This window comes from Myodes glareolus, chromosome 26 (genome assembly GCF_982192425.1).
Source record: "Myodes glareolus chromosome 26, mMyoGla1.1, whole genome shotgun sequence".
NCBI lineage: Eukaryota > Metazoa > Chordata > Mammalia > Rodentia > Cricetidae > Myodes > Myodes glareolus.
The window spans coordinates 17,200,278-17,216,988 of record NC_142051.1 but is presented as its reverse complement, the minus strand read 5'-3'; the positions used below and the strand labels follow the sequence as shown (position 1 = coordinate 17,216,988).

At 36.6% G+C, this 16,711-nt stretch overlaps 1 protein-coding gene across 1 annotated transcript in view; it reads right to left on the bottom strand.

Moving 5' to 3' along the window:
• Window positions 1-16,711, bottom strand: part of Trhde (thyrotropin releasing hormone degrading enzyme) — a 384,937-nt gene that overhangs the window by 261,703 nt on the left and 106,523 nt on the right. The window contains exon 3 of the mRNA XM_048418659.3: window positions 16,312-16,438. Coding sequence (XP_048274616.2) covers window positions 16,312-16,438 — 127 coding nt within the window. The remainder of the gene's footprint in view (window positions 1-16,311; window positions 16,439-16,711) is intronic.

The following is a 16,711-nucleotide window of genomic DNA, read 5'->3' as shown; positions in this document are numbered from 1 at the left end:
GAAACTAAGGGCATCAGAGTATTTGCTATTAATACAAAGGGAATCACAAAAGGTAGAATCGATGAATAAGCTTGCATTAGACTACGGATTATGTAGTGATATTTCATTTGTATTTTAATAATTAAAGCTTGCCTGAAGATCAGAAAAGTAAAACAACCACACTGACCAGTTTTACAGACCAAATAGCAATTATACACACCTTTAATCCCAGTAGCCACACTAGCATGCCATAGGTACCAGGTGATAGTGGTGCACATCCTTAATCCCAGAACTAGAGAGGATTATAAAATGGAGGAGACAGTTCTCAATCTAAGTCTCATTCTGAGGTTTCTTGGAGGCAGGATCACCACTTTGCTTTTCTGGTATGCAGTTTGAACGCCAATATTTGTCTCTGAGTTTTTACTAATTGTGCATCAAGATTATGTGTGTACATAAATGCATACATGTCATTATATGCAGATATATACATTACTGCATATAGTAAAAATGGGTGTGGGTACATGTATGTGTGAATCTATGTAATACATCTGTGTGCACATGTGCATAAAAGTCTTAGTTAATGAGAGATGCCTTGCAAAGCTTGGGGTCATAATGCTGAGCTGATAAAATTGAACAGAGTTTATCATCTCTTGGGAGAACACTAATAAGTATAATTATGACTTTCATCTTTGTTCTAATCTCTTATGCAATTTTCTACTGTGTGGGGAGGTGAAGACAGTGCAAGCCATGCCAGGAATACTTGCTGTTTTTTGTATTTCCTTCAAATCCCACTGAAACTGGAATATTCAGAATCTGTTATCTGAACTACTAATCATGTTTCTCTGCATTTACAATTTGGGAACTCAGGAAAATTCACCTTGTCCAATTTATGAGACCCTGTTGGCTATTATCAGATTTAAATCAAGCACATTAAAGTAATCCTGATGATAATGTATTTTAGGGTCTACAAATAAATGCAATTCATTGTGTAAACTACATTTCTTAATCTATTTGCTGAGTCCAGTGAAGGAAGAAATACCTGAGCTAGGCTTGCACCCTTGCTAATTATAATTTGATTTTTTTCTCTCTTGACAAGACATTTGAGTAAGCAAATAATTATATAGATATATAGCCAATATTCCAGCAAAAAGAATAAAAGACATGTTAATGGCAAGCCTTAGCATGTCCATGAGACACAGTAACAACTTTGTGGTGTTTTTAGCACACTTCACATCTGAGCTCAGCATGTTCAAGTTCCCTCGCTTGGCTCAGTACAAAACAACGTGTCAACTCTAACACAGTTCTGAATCGATCAAAGAGCATCAACCTTCATCCAAGAATGAGCGTCAGCGGATTTTTTCTCATGTGATCATTTATTTGTGGATTTTCTTCATCTCAGTTCTTGGGTGACTGGTGTGTTTGACGACAGATACACAAAATCTGACACACTAGAAACAGCCCTGCAATTTTGCCATTTGTGAGGCTTAAGACAATGACAGAGTTTGAGATAAGCTGTTGTTCTCTGAGACCGCCTATAGTTTTGTGTCCCCTCCCTTAAATTGTCTACCCCACAGCTTCTCCTCAGAGTGCGATCAGTTGTACACACCACTTTCCCAGGGCCTTGGGAACTCAGAATATGGAGGGGAAAAACAATGAATAAGTAAAAATAATATCTATTATTACTAGATATTGATCTGAGGAGTGAGTCCGGTTGCCTGATTAAATGTCTTTATGAGAAGTCATTATTCTCTGCTTCCTTCCTTCTTAGCTTTATACACCATTAGAGGCTGTAGACAAAATGGATGTGTTCATTCTATCAGAAAAAAAATTAAGGTTTCAGACATTATTCAAGGAAGGTGAAAATGTGGAACAAATTATATGAGACAATCAAAATATAAGTCTTCATGGGGCTGTGTAATATAAGAAATGAGCATATAATATAAAAATATGTGCCATCATATGCAAATGTTTCCATGTAAAAGTACAATACATTATTATAAACTATTGGTATTAGTAATTCGACATACTCATACATAATATGTAAAATATGTTACTACTAAAAATATTAATTTCATATCGTGCAAACTGTATGTTTACCACGTGTAAATGAGTAGCTCCAATAAAAAGAAAAATGCAGCAGTTACGTATAACACCCACTTCAGTTTAATTCTGAAGTATATAGAAAATAAGTCAATAATGAGGCCTTTGAGGGATTTTAATTTTTGTACTGAACTGAACTTATGGAGTAATTCAGGGTTCAGTGAACTACAGCCCATGGGCCAGTTCCAGCCAGCTGTCTGCTTTTGTAAATAAAATTTTATTGGAATACAGCCACACTGGTTCATTTATGTGTTATCTGAGGCAGTTTCCTTGTTACAATAAACAGTTCAAGAGATGGAACTGAGTTAGTACAGTCCCCAAAGCTGAGACTATTTCCTGTCTGACCTTTTTTTAAGGGACATATGATGACTGCTACACTATTAACTATGGAGTATTCTTTTGATGATTAAAAACCTCTCTAGTCACATGATAATGACTTGCGAATAAGGTTGGTACAGAGTAACATATACTTAAGGAGGCATGTTAATTATTTTTTTTCTTTAAATGATCAAGGTAATTGGGATACAATAGAATTGCATCACAAAAGCCTGAATAATTCATGCGGTCGCCGCTGTACTTTGGCCTTATTCTCACTGAAACCAAACAAACAGTACTGAAAAATGATCCAAGCTCAAATATGTGTGCAGTCGCTTGTCTGCGAGAACAAAACACTGAAGATGGGGTCAGTTAACCAGATTGTATTTTCTCACAGTTCTGGAAGCTACAAGTCCATACTGTTGACAGTATGGTGACATCTTTTCCTGGCTTATGATGACATTCCTTTGTGTCTTCACATGTCAGAGAGGGAAAGAATGGCCCCTTATTGGCTCCTCTCTCTCCCTCACTGTTTTTACAAATCTACTAACCCTATCAGACTAGAAGCACACTAAGATTACCTTATTTAACCTAGTTAACCCAATTGCCTTTAATCACTGTATATGCTGAACACGGTTGCTCTGAGAGTTAGAACTCCAGAACGCTAACTCTGCGGGGGACATTAGGTGGGAAATAAGAAACTATATATGTTTGCTATAGTATTGGTTGTGTCCACTAACAGAATTTGTCTCATCCAGTCTCATGCCAGTTACCAGGTAGCTTTATTAATATTAATAAAAATTGACAGGGTGTATCTTAAGCCAAATGATCCTAAACATGACCAACTACCAATTATTTCACACTTCGGTGAACATTTTTCAGTCTGTAAAATAGAGTTACTAGACAATCTAAAATCTAAAAAAGCATTCTGTACTGTTTAGGACACACTCGAGGTCACTCATGAATAGTCCCTTGTATGAAGACAGAACCTACAAGAGAAAAAATAAAGGCAATAAAGAATGAATCTCAGTAATAAACCATTAAAATTCTTCCAACTGAAAAATGGCGTTTGGGACTCTCCCTCTCACTGAAAATTACCCTTTGAAACACTTCTGGGATGCCCCGAAGGCTTCATTTATAGCTACCACATTGGATATGTTCTGCCTGTATGTTAGAGCCTCTCTGATAGGCTAAGATTTGTTTTATTCTTCGGTATGTTTTACATTTGAAAGTATGTAAGCAACACATGAAAGTTACCAAAGACAGCAATAAACATTTCTTAATACTAAAACGTCGATCAAGAGTAGGACATTTCCACTTACTCTCTCAGAAACTTTCTGCAGAACTCATAGATCTTCTGCCGTCGTGGTGAATTGAGTCGCAAGTTCAAAACTTTTAAAAGCAGCAGATTTTATTTTCAAAAAATTCATACTCAAAATGATCACAAAGTATCAGAAAATGATATCATTTGTCAGCAAGAATTCTTCCAGATATGGGGTCATTCTTTTTATTTCTGGCAGTCATACACAAACCTATATTCGAGTTGAACATACATAGTTTGATGAGGATTCATCTTCTTCAGTAACCAAATAATAACATGAGCAGTTGTCATTCAGGATACCAAAGCACCTCCCCTATATGATTATAAGCATAAATCCTATAGTATAAACTGGGCACAGCGGTGTGTATCAGTTGTCCTGGCCTTCACGACTAAAACTGGAGGATTGTAGGTTCCAGGACAGCTTAAACTACGTAGTAGGCTCCCGTCTCAAAAATAACAGGAACAAAAATACAACTAAACAAACAAAAACAAAACAATACCTTACTGGGCTTATAGCATAGTGTTACAGTATTTTTTTCATACACAAAATGTCCTCAATTTGATCCCGAACAGTACAAGGTAAAGAAACAAATAAAATAATTAGTTAATTTCCCATCAACCTTTAATAAGATCATAAGACTTTAATGCAAAAACTAAAGGGATGGTGTCCTGACTGTGATAAGCCCTTCAGCCCCTAAACCTGGAAAAATTAGTAATCCCCATGTTTGTTTACAATGCGAACATCTGTTATTATGGTCCTGCCACAACAACAGTGAGGAAAGGAACAGAAAAAAATGTATTTTGACTGTGTTTCCCTAACAGAGTATCTTGCTGTGATGGACTTTTTGATGCTTAACCCTAATTTACATAATAACCTCCCAGTCTCAGTTCCTTGAAATGAAACTAATTGGAAAAACCTCCTGATCTCAATATAAGCTGTTTTAGCTCTAAAGTTTATGGGAATGGTCACCTTCCTTAGAAAACCGCCTGGCTGTCAGGACCACGGTCAGCAATAATCCCCATTGAGACTTTAATGAAACGCTTCTGCCTTTCTCCAGGGTTTTACATTCCAGTCTGACTATAATTGACTCCAGATTGACCAATGGGCAGTGAAGGAAGCAATTCACTTCCAGAAGAGGATTATTACAGCCATTATTTTGTTCCAAGTGTTTCTATTTAGAAAATACAGATTATAGGGGCTGAAGAGATGGCTCAGCAGCTAAGAGCAAGAGCTGCTCTCGCTAAGATGGTGTGCGATTCCTAGTGCCTTAGTCCAGTGGTCTACAATCACCTGGTATTCCAGTTCTCAGGGGTTTGACACCCTCAACTCCACAGGCACCCACACTCATATACCCACACACATACACATAATTTTAAAGATAAAATTAATCTTTCTAAAAACTGAAAGAAAATATTAGTTATAGTTATTATTAAACTATGCTCATTTCACGGAGCCAAGGAAGAGAAAGTAAAGCATAAAAACACATATCCCTCCCTGTACCACCATGGAAATTATATATCCACATATATCCATACATCACAGTTGTTCAAGAAGCTTGTCAAAGTCCTCAGAACTATAGTTTGGGAGGAACCAATATCAAGATCCCATCGTAATACACAAACTTGTGTTGGTTCTCCTTTCAAAATATATAGAGAATCTGCTTGCTTCTTACTACTTATATAGCTGCTAGTATGATTCAAACAGGGTTATTTCTTGGTTGAATACATCAGATTCACTCTGGTCTGGGCTTCCGTTGTTCTTACAACAGTCTTTTCTACATGGGGAAGTCAAGGTGAGTGGCAAGCAATGTTACCTAACAGACTGCCCTATCCTGGGTGTGTGTACACGCACCCTATCACAACCCAATGTTGAATGCCTGAGCACATGGGATGGTATTAGGAAATGGGTCTGAGGAGACGATAGCACTTAGATGAGATCTTGAAAGTACGACTCCTCACGAGGACAGTAGAATATTTGCTTTCTCTTGGCCATGTAAAAGCATCAAAAAGAAGTGGGCCATCAGTAAGTCGGAGAGGAAGCCCCAAGCACAGCATAGCCACACAGGCTATCTGTTTTGAAATTTTCATTTTATAGAAACACTTGCAAATGTGTTTCTATTAATTGAGCGATCCAATCTATGGTATGTTGTTATGACCTCCCAAGGACAATATATTTGCTCAATATGCATATTTTGCATATCAAATATCAATATATCAAAAAATATGCATATTGGAAAGTGCACATCTTCCAATAGTCATTCAATAAGATCCTTCATCTTCTTGATGGTTACTTCAAAGATTTCATCCTATGTTAGCCTTAGCCACTGTGATTCATTCACACTGGTTTTCTTGCTGCTTCTCTAGTAAACCAGACTTTCCACTTCTTAAGTTGTCTCTCTTTCATATACTTAAACAAGTATTATTATTTCATCAAGATTTCTCTTGTCATCTTCCTACATAAAACTGAAAACACTTCTCCTACCAAAACATCACTTTCTTTTCTTGTTTTTTTCTCTATGACAGTTATTAATTTCTAGTCATAACTATAAATATAAGTGTGTACACATCTTCTTTTATCCCCACTAATATGTAAGTCCAATTAAAAACTGATATCTCCCACATTAGCTACTAATAGTTACTTTCATGTGCCAAGTAGAATGGTGTTTATGACATAATAGGCACTCAATGAATATTTATTAAATTCATGGATAAATACTATTTTCATTTGAAAGAACAATGAGGAAAAGTTGATGGATGAATAGATGGTTATACTATTTTAGATTGCAAAACATTCTCAATTCAAAACTCAGCTATTTAATAATCTCTCCATTAGAATATCATCATAAAACCAAATGGTCGTTACTTCTTCAGGCATGAACTCACCCATTTTCGGTTAACAATTAATTTATTAATAGAGTTCCTTAGTTTAAAAAACATGGAAACAACTATAACTAAGCCATATTGCTTCCTTTCTATTTTTATTTATGAAATTGGGATATTTATAGGGTATATTACTTATATTTTTGTTTAATAAGCTAAAAGTCATATCGCATTTACATTATGAGACAAAGAGTTCCCTTTTGTTTCCTCCTATTCTCTATGGGAAGGAGGGTTAAAATGGAAAGAAATTGGCATCCGCACATTCAATTATAAGCTTTGACTTTTTGCCTACTTTAGACAAGGCATAGTTCTAGGCAAATGAATTAGATCAATCAATACACTAAAATAAAATATGTCTGTCCTCATAAAAACTACTCCAGGATAAAGGGAAGGAAGAGATAGATATAATAATTAAAGAAAATAAATTATACACAACTAAAATGCACACCAGGTGAAATTATGATGTGTTGGTGAAAAGGGTAAAGAGCAGAAGGGAGATGGGAAAGGATCACTATGGTTATATTTAAGTAGGGGATCAGATCTCATGGCATATCTGCAAGACAGATCTTCAAAGTCGAAAGAAGAACCAGGACCAAAGCCTTTGGTTGGAGAGTGTTTGGTGTGGTGAAGAAAAAACAAGGATAGAGTAGTAAAAACAGAGATAGTAAGCTACAGAGAAATAGGAGATGAAGCTTGAATGTCAGGGAGGGACCAGAGTAAAGAGTCTAGTCCAGGCCATAGGAGCTCTGGGTTCTACTCTTTGAGCAAGGCGAGTCATAAGGAGGTTGATCAGTCAAGTGGAATTACTAGAAAACTCTAACACCCATTGTAGAAAGTCTGCACAGATGCTTTCTAGTTTAAGGTAGCATAAGAGACCAGTTAGCCTATCATAGATGGAAGGGGCATTTAATATTGCTAACCTACAGAGCACGGAAACAGCAGCTGTCTGCGCTCCTGATTACATGGATGACTGGGGCTGTGTCTCAAAATTGCTTTCCAGACACTCAAGAAATCAAACCAGCTGGGAAATGGTGCATGCTTTTAATATCATTGCTTGGGAGGCAGGGGTAGGCAGATCTCTGTGAGTTTGAGGACAACCTGGTCTACAGAGTGAGTTCCAGGTCAGGTTCCAAAGCTACACAAAGAAACTTTGTCTCAAAAAGAAAACAAACAATCAAAAAGAAAGAATATCAAACCATATATTGTTAGTCCGGGAAAAGCTAAACCTCCGGAATATGTTTTCTCCAGGAAGCATATACCTTCTGCTGCCATCCTAAAGTTGGAAGTGGTTAAGGTGAGGAATTGCATGTCAAGTGCTATCTATAAATTGAGCAACCATGTTCTCATACCACTTAGCAATATTTTATTTACGTTGAACATTGTTTCTTTCAGCTGTTGCTTTGTTTATGATAAAGGCACACTAAGTAGATCAGGCTATCACAAACTCACAATCCCCCTGCTTCGGCCTCTCATGGGTTGAACTCAGGACATAAGCTTAAGAACATGAAGACTGAAAAAGAGGTGTAACTAGAAAAAATGACAAGAAAAAAACAGATTGTAGAGTTCAGAAATGTGGAATCACATGGACTGAGTTTAGCTGAGTGGAAATAAAAGACTAGTTCATGTTCTTTTCTAAGTGGCTTAAAGTCTGGAGTATATATGAAGCATTTTAATTGTTTCTATTTATTGGGTATCTGTAATACTATGGTGTGTGTATGAATGTGTGGGTATGTGTTTGTGTGTACAAATGCACACAAGTGTGTGTAGGGCTTTCCATGTTTTCCTGCTCATAACACCCTTCCTGGGTCAGTCGTAACAACTAGTTCTGTTTCCCAAGGCAAGCCCTAGAAAATGTAATCAGATCCCCATTTTGATCTTGGAGCAAACAGTTAAAAAGCTCTGTGTCCTATCTTGTCTAATAATCGATTAAAAAGACTTTCATTCAGAAGGGTTCTAGTACCGTGATGTGGAGGAAGAAATGGAATACACAAAAAAGTCCAAAATAAATTAATCAGATAGACCTTGTTGGGTTTCTCCAGCTGGTCTATTAGCATTAGAACAGAACACTCTCACTTGCCCAATCGCATTTTTATGCTGTTATCCAAAACTCAAATACCCTCGTGCAATGAATTCTATACAAAAACATAAATGGATAGACCCTCAGGACAACTAATAACTAGAAAACCCATGGAGGGTGCTGGGCTCAGAGAATTTCTACTACTGCAGAACTGATTCCTTGCCTACTAACATGGAGAAATAGCCATGCAACAGGTTGGGGAAGGGGGAGCAAAAGTTATCTGTGTTGATCATCTGTGAAAGCAGAAGGAAAACACTTTTCCTCGACTCAGGTTTTTTCCCTGTGCCGTGTGGCGCAAATGCCAGGTAGAAAGTAAAGTTAAACTTGTGAACAAGTCTGAGATGTGAATCTACATCACCATCAGCAGTTCATATTTGGTGTGTAGAAAACTGGATAGGAGCCCAAAAGATATTCCATCAGTGTCAGTAATAAAGAAAGGAGATATCAAAATTGATTCCTGAAGCACATAAGCATTAAAGAACTAAAAAGATTTAAAGGGGAAAGGAGTAGAAAGAGAAAGGAATAAAGAAAAATGTGCTGTCCTAAAAGTGAGACAAAAATGAAAAAGTGAAGTTGCATCTCAAGGAGTTGGAAAGAACAATTGTGTCAGAATCTGCTAAAGATGGAGACTAAAAGCTGATAGTGGAATTTACAGTGTGGAAACATTAGTGAACTTGGGAAGTGTTAGCGCAGGACTGAGGGCAAAAACTGATGCGGAGAACATTCAAGAAAGACAACAAAAAGAGAAATCAGAGCCCATGCACATAACAATCCTTTCAACGCAGCTTAGCCTGTGAAAGGAAAGACGAAAATGGATCTGAGGCAGTACTTTGTGGACATTTAGTTAGTGGGCTTGAGAAAACAGCAGCATACTTTTAATGCTGATAGATAAGGAACCAGGAAAGAGGGCCAACTGAACTTTGGGAAGAACTAAAGAATTGATGTCTTTGAGCAGATGTCTTTGAGAATACAGAATGATACAGATACACAAAAGGAGGGCCCATCTCTTCCAGACCAATGCCTGGTACTCCTGGTCATCCGTGTGGGAGAGTAGAATATAAGACAGCAGGCTTATGTAATAACCTAATGTGTAATCACTGGATAGTCATCTCCTAACCTAAGAGCCAAACATCTCTGCTCAGATAAGCAGAACAATGTGTTGGAGGTCTTGTCCTAGATACACCTTAAGTTAGACTCTGGTGAAATCATAAAAACATGCTTAGGAGAAATCTCAATATTGTGAATGTCTGAAATTCTTAAAGCTAAGGAAGAAGTGGAGAAGACATCAAGCAAATATAATATGTAATAGCAAAAGAACACTGAGAACTTTGAAAAACTAGATTTGTTGTATTTAGTGGAAGATGTGCCAACTTGTTACCATTGTGGAGAACAATGTTTATAGTAACACTCAGTAAATGCCCACTGAATTAATTAGCTAATTTAGCCCTACAGTTAGTTGGTATTGCATTAAATCCTACTACTACTATTATGGTTTGCTTGTTTATGGTGTAACGGTCTTGTGCATCATTCCCACTGAAATTCATTGTTTTCATTGATTTCTCTCATCTTCAGTATTTCATTTATTTTTTATTGGTGGCTAAATATCATAAATAGTGAATATCATATATAAGTTCTGTTTGTTAGTGTAGTCCTGAAACTACAGCATGTAATAGCTACAAAATAGCTTAACAAGAGCAGTTAAATGGCCATATTATAGAATAATTAATGAAGGAATAAAATGCCTTGTTAAATTGTGCTAAAGTAACTGTTAAATGTTAGAATAACTGTGTCTATTTTAATAGGATTTGGTGTGCTTTCACACAAATGGTTGGCAGAATGGGGCTCAGGAACATATAAAGCATTTCTTAATGAAAGAAATTATAACTATCCTTTTGGTTTATAAGAAAAATCATTAGATCAAGGGCTTTTCCAAAATAAACTACCTTCATAAAATATAGACTACATATCTTATGTTTAAAAGAAGGTGGCTGCTGGAAGACCTAGTTCCTGGTAGGACTGGGTAGAGAAAAAACCAACACTCTTTTACACCACATTCCCTAAGAGGGCACTAATCACCATAGCCCACAAAGGACCCACGGTAGATCCCACCCAGATAACAGAATTGAGCAGTTACATACACCATCTATCCCAATGTAGAAAAAATATTGACTCCATCAATGTAATGCATAGAGTCCTAGGTATATGTGGAGCTCCTTTCCTACACAATTCTCAAAATAATCTCTTTCCCACCTTTAATTAAGCTCCTATCTCTTTTGACAGAATTCGTTGAGAAACTGTGACTGAAGGAAGCATTTTTAGAGTAAATTCATCTTCCACACAAAGAAGCTTCACATTTAATCTTAAAAAGCAATATTACATAAGGACTTCAACCAAATATACATGTACTACTAACTATTTACTTTCTTAAAAAGTAAGGAAAGAAAAGTCATGCTTTTAAAAAATCAAAAATAAATCTTATTTAACTATTTGACTTATAATTAGCGTGAAATGGTATTATAGTGTTATAATATCAAATTAAACACAACTATATTCATCACTTACAAATGGCATGAGAGGTAAAATACTTAGTAGCCTATATAAATAATGAAAATTTAATAACATATATATTTAATATATTTCAAATTACGTAAGTGTGTGTATGTGTTTCACTATATCATGAAATATTTCATGGGGTTTTACTCCTTGTAAGAAACAGATCATTATTGAAGCACTCATCCACACTGCAATAAAAAGATGTGTAAGGGCTGGAGAGGTGGCTCAGTGGGTAAAATGGCTGCAGTCAAACACCAAGATCTGAACTAGAAACCTAGAAGCCTTGAAAGCCAACTGTGGTGATGACTTTGTACTAAGAGTGCTGGAGAGATGGAGATCCCTGGAGCTCACTGGCTGGCCTAGCTGAACTGGTGAGCCCCAAGCTCCTGATTGAACAGAACACTGGAGATGAAATAAATTAATAAAAACCAATGTTTTAATAGGAATGAACCATTAGCCTAGCCCTGTGTCTCAAAATCAAAGTGCACAGTTACTGAGAAATGATACTTGAGTTTGATCTCTGTGTATTACCACAATGTGCATGCACACACACACACACACACACACACACACACATACAAGCACACACATGCACACATACATACTCATAGAAACACACAGAAAAGCCAGATATGTCCATTATTGCTTAAACAAAATCTATCATCCAAACCAACATCTTTTATTCCCAAATTCTAATATGAAAATTTATCCTTCTACTTCTCTATTCCCTTCTATAAAAACACAGACTCGTTCATGTGGTTCATAGAGTCCCAGGTATGCATGGGTTCCTGCCTTATGCAATCCTCAGGATGAGCCTTCCCCTTTTTTCCTGCCACTGTTCTTGGGATTCAGGAAAAGATGCATATTCTCTGTGTGTTTCATGTCTATACCACAGAACTCATACTTCATTTAAAGGGTATTAAACATTACTTTATAAGTCTAAAGTATCGGGCTTTTATATTTTGTGGGTATCAAGTCCATTAATCCCTGTAAATACTGTTTTCTTTCCTCAACATACCCACAATCTCCTTGAGGGCAGGCATTCCTGTGACGTAACACCTGTGCCCCCTCTACAGTACCATGCCAGGCAGGTAATGAGTTCCCCATAAAAGCAAAGGTGCTGAGTCTTGAGAAGAAGCAATCAAGCAAACTCTTTTACAAAACATCGATTTACAAATTACAGTGCAGCAGCAACGGGAAACTGAAAACTGTCTGCCATAATTAATTGAAACCTAAAAGTGGTGAGTAACAAAATGCTGTGCCCATCATTGTATCTGTCACCTCATTAACTTATAAACAGCTATAGTGAGAACGCATGGGCAAGAATTAGGTGTGTCTTCACAATGATGCCGTTGTGATTTCTCAGATTTGTTTCTTCATAACCTTCCTTTCCACTTGTCCTACAATGACCCTAGGTATTATTACTTTTAATCAGTAAGAAACTAACAAAAATAGCTCATCTGTTATTCCACTAAGTCAGAGAATCACCTTTATTAAAGTGACACATGCTTTCGTCGATGAGTTGCCAACATTTTTGAAATAGTTTTTAACCAAACTCTGAATTTGAATCCCTAACTCATTATTTATATATCTATGATCTTTTCATATTATTTGCTTACCAAATCCCTAGAATTCTTCATCTGGAAAATTAGAAAGGGGTGGATCCTACTTCAAAAGGCTGTGGTGATAAATAAATGGGTAAAGATGTACAAAGTTGTAAGAATTGCTTACATTTCATTAACAAACACGGTTGCCATTTTGCTTCTGTCAATGTGTTTTGTTTTTTAATATGAAAGGTAACTCAATTCTATATGACTATAATGTGCTTTATAGAACATACAGCACAGCAGAGCACAGCCCTGCAAGTGCTCATGGAACGACGATGCTTCGACATAGAATGTCCTGTTGTAGTATCACAGCATACTCTATTCTCTTGTATAGTTTAATACCAAGAAGTAGAAACTCTGCACATTATACAAATGGTTTTAATTACCCAATTTAGAGAGCTTAAAATAAATCATGCAGTGTACACTTTCAGCTTATGTAGACTTAAAATGATAAAGAAATAGCTGTGTTGATCAAAGATAGTAAATTTGCCACCTAATCTAATAAGAATCACTAGAATTCCTCTCAAAAAACTCTTGCCATAAGCTACGTGGCGTGAAAACTTAGATATAAGCTAGCATGAGGCGAGCCACAGTCATTGAAGCTAAGCTGTTTAGTATTATAAATAAAATGAAACTTAAGAGGGAAGTTCAGAAATAATATATCCAGTGAGGTCGAACAGAGCAAAAAGGCTTCTTATCAAAGAAGATCCAAACCTGCTGTAGTGACCTATGCCTACATCCCTAGGACTTGGGATATTGAGGAAGAAGACAGCTGTGAGTTTGGGGGCTACTCTCTGGGGGTACATGGTGTGTTCTCAGTCTGTTTGGACTCTCAGAGAGCAGGGGGTGTGACCTTCTGGTTCTGCGTATTATATTTGTTCCCCTTATACCCATCCCAGAGTGCCCACCCCTTTACTCACTCTTTTCCAGGCATGTTTGCCTCTTTGCCATTCTTCAAACACACCATTAAGATCTGTGTCCAAACTCCAGGCACTTTGATCTCTTTGATAATAACTCATGCCCCGTGCTTTCAGCTCGGCTAACTTTTTCATTTTCTTGATATCTAACCTCTTCCAAATTAACACTTCCATGTTAAAAACTATAATTAATTAACTAATTAATTAAAAAAATGTTTCATCCTCTCACACATGCTACATCTAGCCCTCACATACTTCCTAGCCCTCTATTATAGTTATTTGTTAATATTGATTGATTGGTTAATTAAATAAGGTCTCACAACAGAGCCCAGCTGACTTCAAACGTGCCATCCTCCTGCTTCAACCTCTTTAGTGCTAGGATCAGTGCCACAACTATTTAAATAATGGTCTCCAACTGATAAACTGTATCTGCTACTAATTGGCTTACTGTCTGTCTTCACCTGGTATAAAGAAATTTCTAGGAAAGAAAGGATTTTTCCCTATTTTGGTCACTAAATTCTTTTCATCATATGAAAAAAAATGACTATGGTGGACTCTTAATAAATGCTAATAGAATGAATATGGGAAAGAAAGAAGAGTAGAATGAGCCTTGGAAACAATTTTTGCTAAACCTGAAGGATCAAAGCCATCTCGGTTTAAATCTAGAATAGATGTACAGGCATCATTAACAAAGGCTAAGCTGTTGAATATAAAGTTTATTTAAAGTGTAATTCATAATATATGATGGAAGGTGAGAATTTATCAAAAATTATTCTGCTGTTAGGGATTTTTATGTAAGGTGTATTTAGAGATCATACTTACAAATCCATTAGCATAAACATCTACAGACATATGGAATAAGTAGACCTTTACAAGAAATTTCATAAAGCACCCTTGAGCTCTGGTAACTCCTCTAGATATATAAAGAGGAGTGTGCTGGGGGAAGTCAAATCATACAATTATATACACCATGGGGAAGCTTAACAAGTCATGGTAACAGTGAATGAAGCTTTTTCCCTGCAGATGAAAGCCTGCATGGTTCAATTGTGAGTGAAACAGAGGAGCCGGAATGAATCCTGTTGCAAGCTGACAGTTCCAGGGAACCCCCTGAAGTTATAAATTGAGTTCCTCTGCTAATTACTGGTCTGAAGGGGACAGGAAAAAAAGATTCACATTTTACTTCTCTTGCTGAACATGCAACATAAGCACATGTGAGTTTTACATTAGGGTCAAGCTGGGATGTTCCCAGGTACCTGGTAGAGACAACAGCAGCAGCCCCGACACAAATAAGGTCAAGCAGGCTTTTCTGCCTTGGGTGGCTACCAGGGAGATTTCAATGAAACAGACTCTAAAAATGAAGTCGATGTAACAAGGAAGGGGCACAGAGCCGATGTGGATTAAAATTTTGTCTATGAATGCTGAGTGAATATTTCCAAAAGACCTTACAGTTTTGGAATACAACTCATTAAAATGGAATGTCATGCCCATAGATGACAATGTCAGCCATTCTATCTACTTTCTGAATGACTCATTGTATGACCAATAAAGCTACACAGCAGGCAGGTACTTTAATGAAATAGGCCCAGTTCTCCAGGGAGGTGAACCTGGGGTTCAAACTAACATTTTTGATCAAATAAACACTTCATTCTTCCCAACAAAAAAAAATGCATCTTATTGACTTCTGACAAAAAGAAAATACTCTTGGGAAGAAAATTGACAAGAGAGGGGTGAGTGGGGAACAAAGGACTGTTGTGATGTCACATTTAAGACAACAGCTCTGTAAAGGGAAAGTAACTTCAACATTTCTAACGCATATATGCACCCTTTATAATATCCTGGAATGTTCTTGCTCACTTCCTGCCAAAAGCACAGCCTCATTCAAGTTAGAATAATACATTAATGCATTTATTCACAGGACCAACAATTACTGAACACATTCCCTCTGTAAAAGGAATACGTACAAGAACATTCCATTATTATTACAATTTCCATTATTACCAAATTTCTCTTCTGTCACTTCTTTATTAGCTTAACTGTGTACTACAAATACAGTCTTAAAAAATCATCTAAAGGAAAGTCAATTCATTAAGATCTGACATATAGCAATTTAGAGAGAGTGCGGCTATCTATATCAGGTCTGTGTGCAATATTGACTAGTTCTGAGAGTCATAAAGACTTGCCTATCTCGATATTAAGAAACACCCTCAGTCCCCTTATGTGGAAGATGCTCAAATTGCATCTATTTGCGTGGTCGTTGTAGAGATTAAGCTTGAATTCTGGCAAGCTCCCTTCCATAGAATGTATTTAACCAACTGTAGCTATTTAGGTTATTTTCTGAGATTCTGATTCACATAATGCCTTCCGTAATTCCCATGAGCACTTACTGGCAAGACTCCAGGACATTAATCATATTTTACCTCTTCAGAAGATATTATTTTTGTGTTCCTCATCTCTAAAAATATAAACGATTGAATTCTTATGCTGCTGGATGCTTCAACTAATGATGAAGACGAAATTCCATCTTCCAGGAGTTTTTCCAATAAAATAATCAAGAAATCTTACCTAGTTTTGGCAAAGAATAGGGCACTTTAAAGTAGTCTTCATAAAATTCTATTAATCTCTTTGTAATGTGGAGAGCATAGTCCCCGGATCCTCTTCTGATAGCATCGGGTCTTGCATATAATCGGACCTAATTAAAAATATATATAAAAGTTACTTTAGCCTTTTGGTACTTGAGTTTTATTTTCTCTATACATATGAATCTGCACAAATCACTTTCGATAGTAGAGAAATTAAAAAGGTTCTTGTTTACATAATCCAAACACACTGTGAAGAAAAAGCCAAATTTAAACAGATGAAGCAGCCAAGTTAAGCAAGTCACAATTTCCTCACTATCCGGGATGACATAGAGAAGATTTATACACCTTGTGTCAAAATAAATATTCTAAGTTATCACTTACAT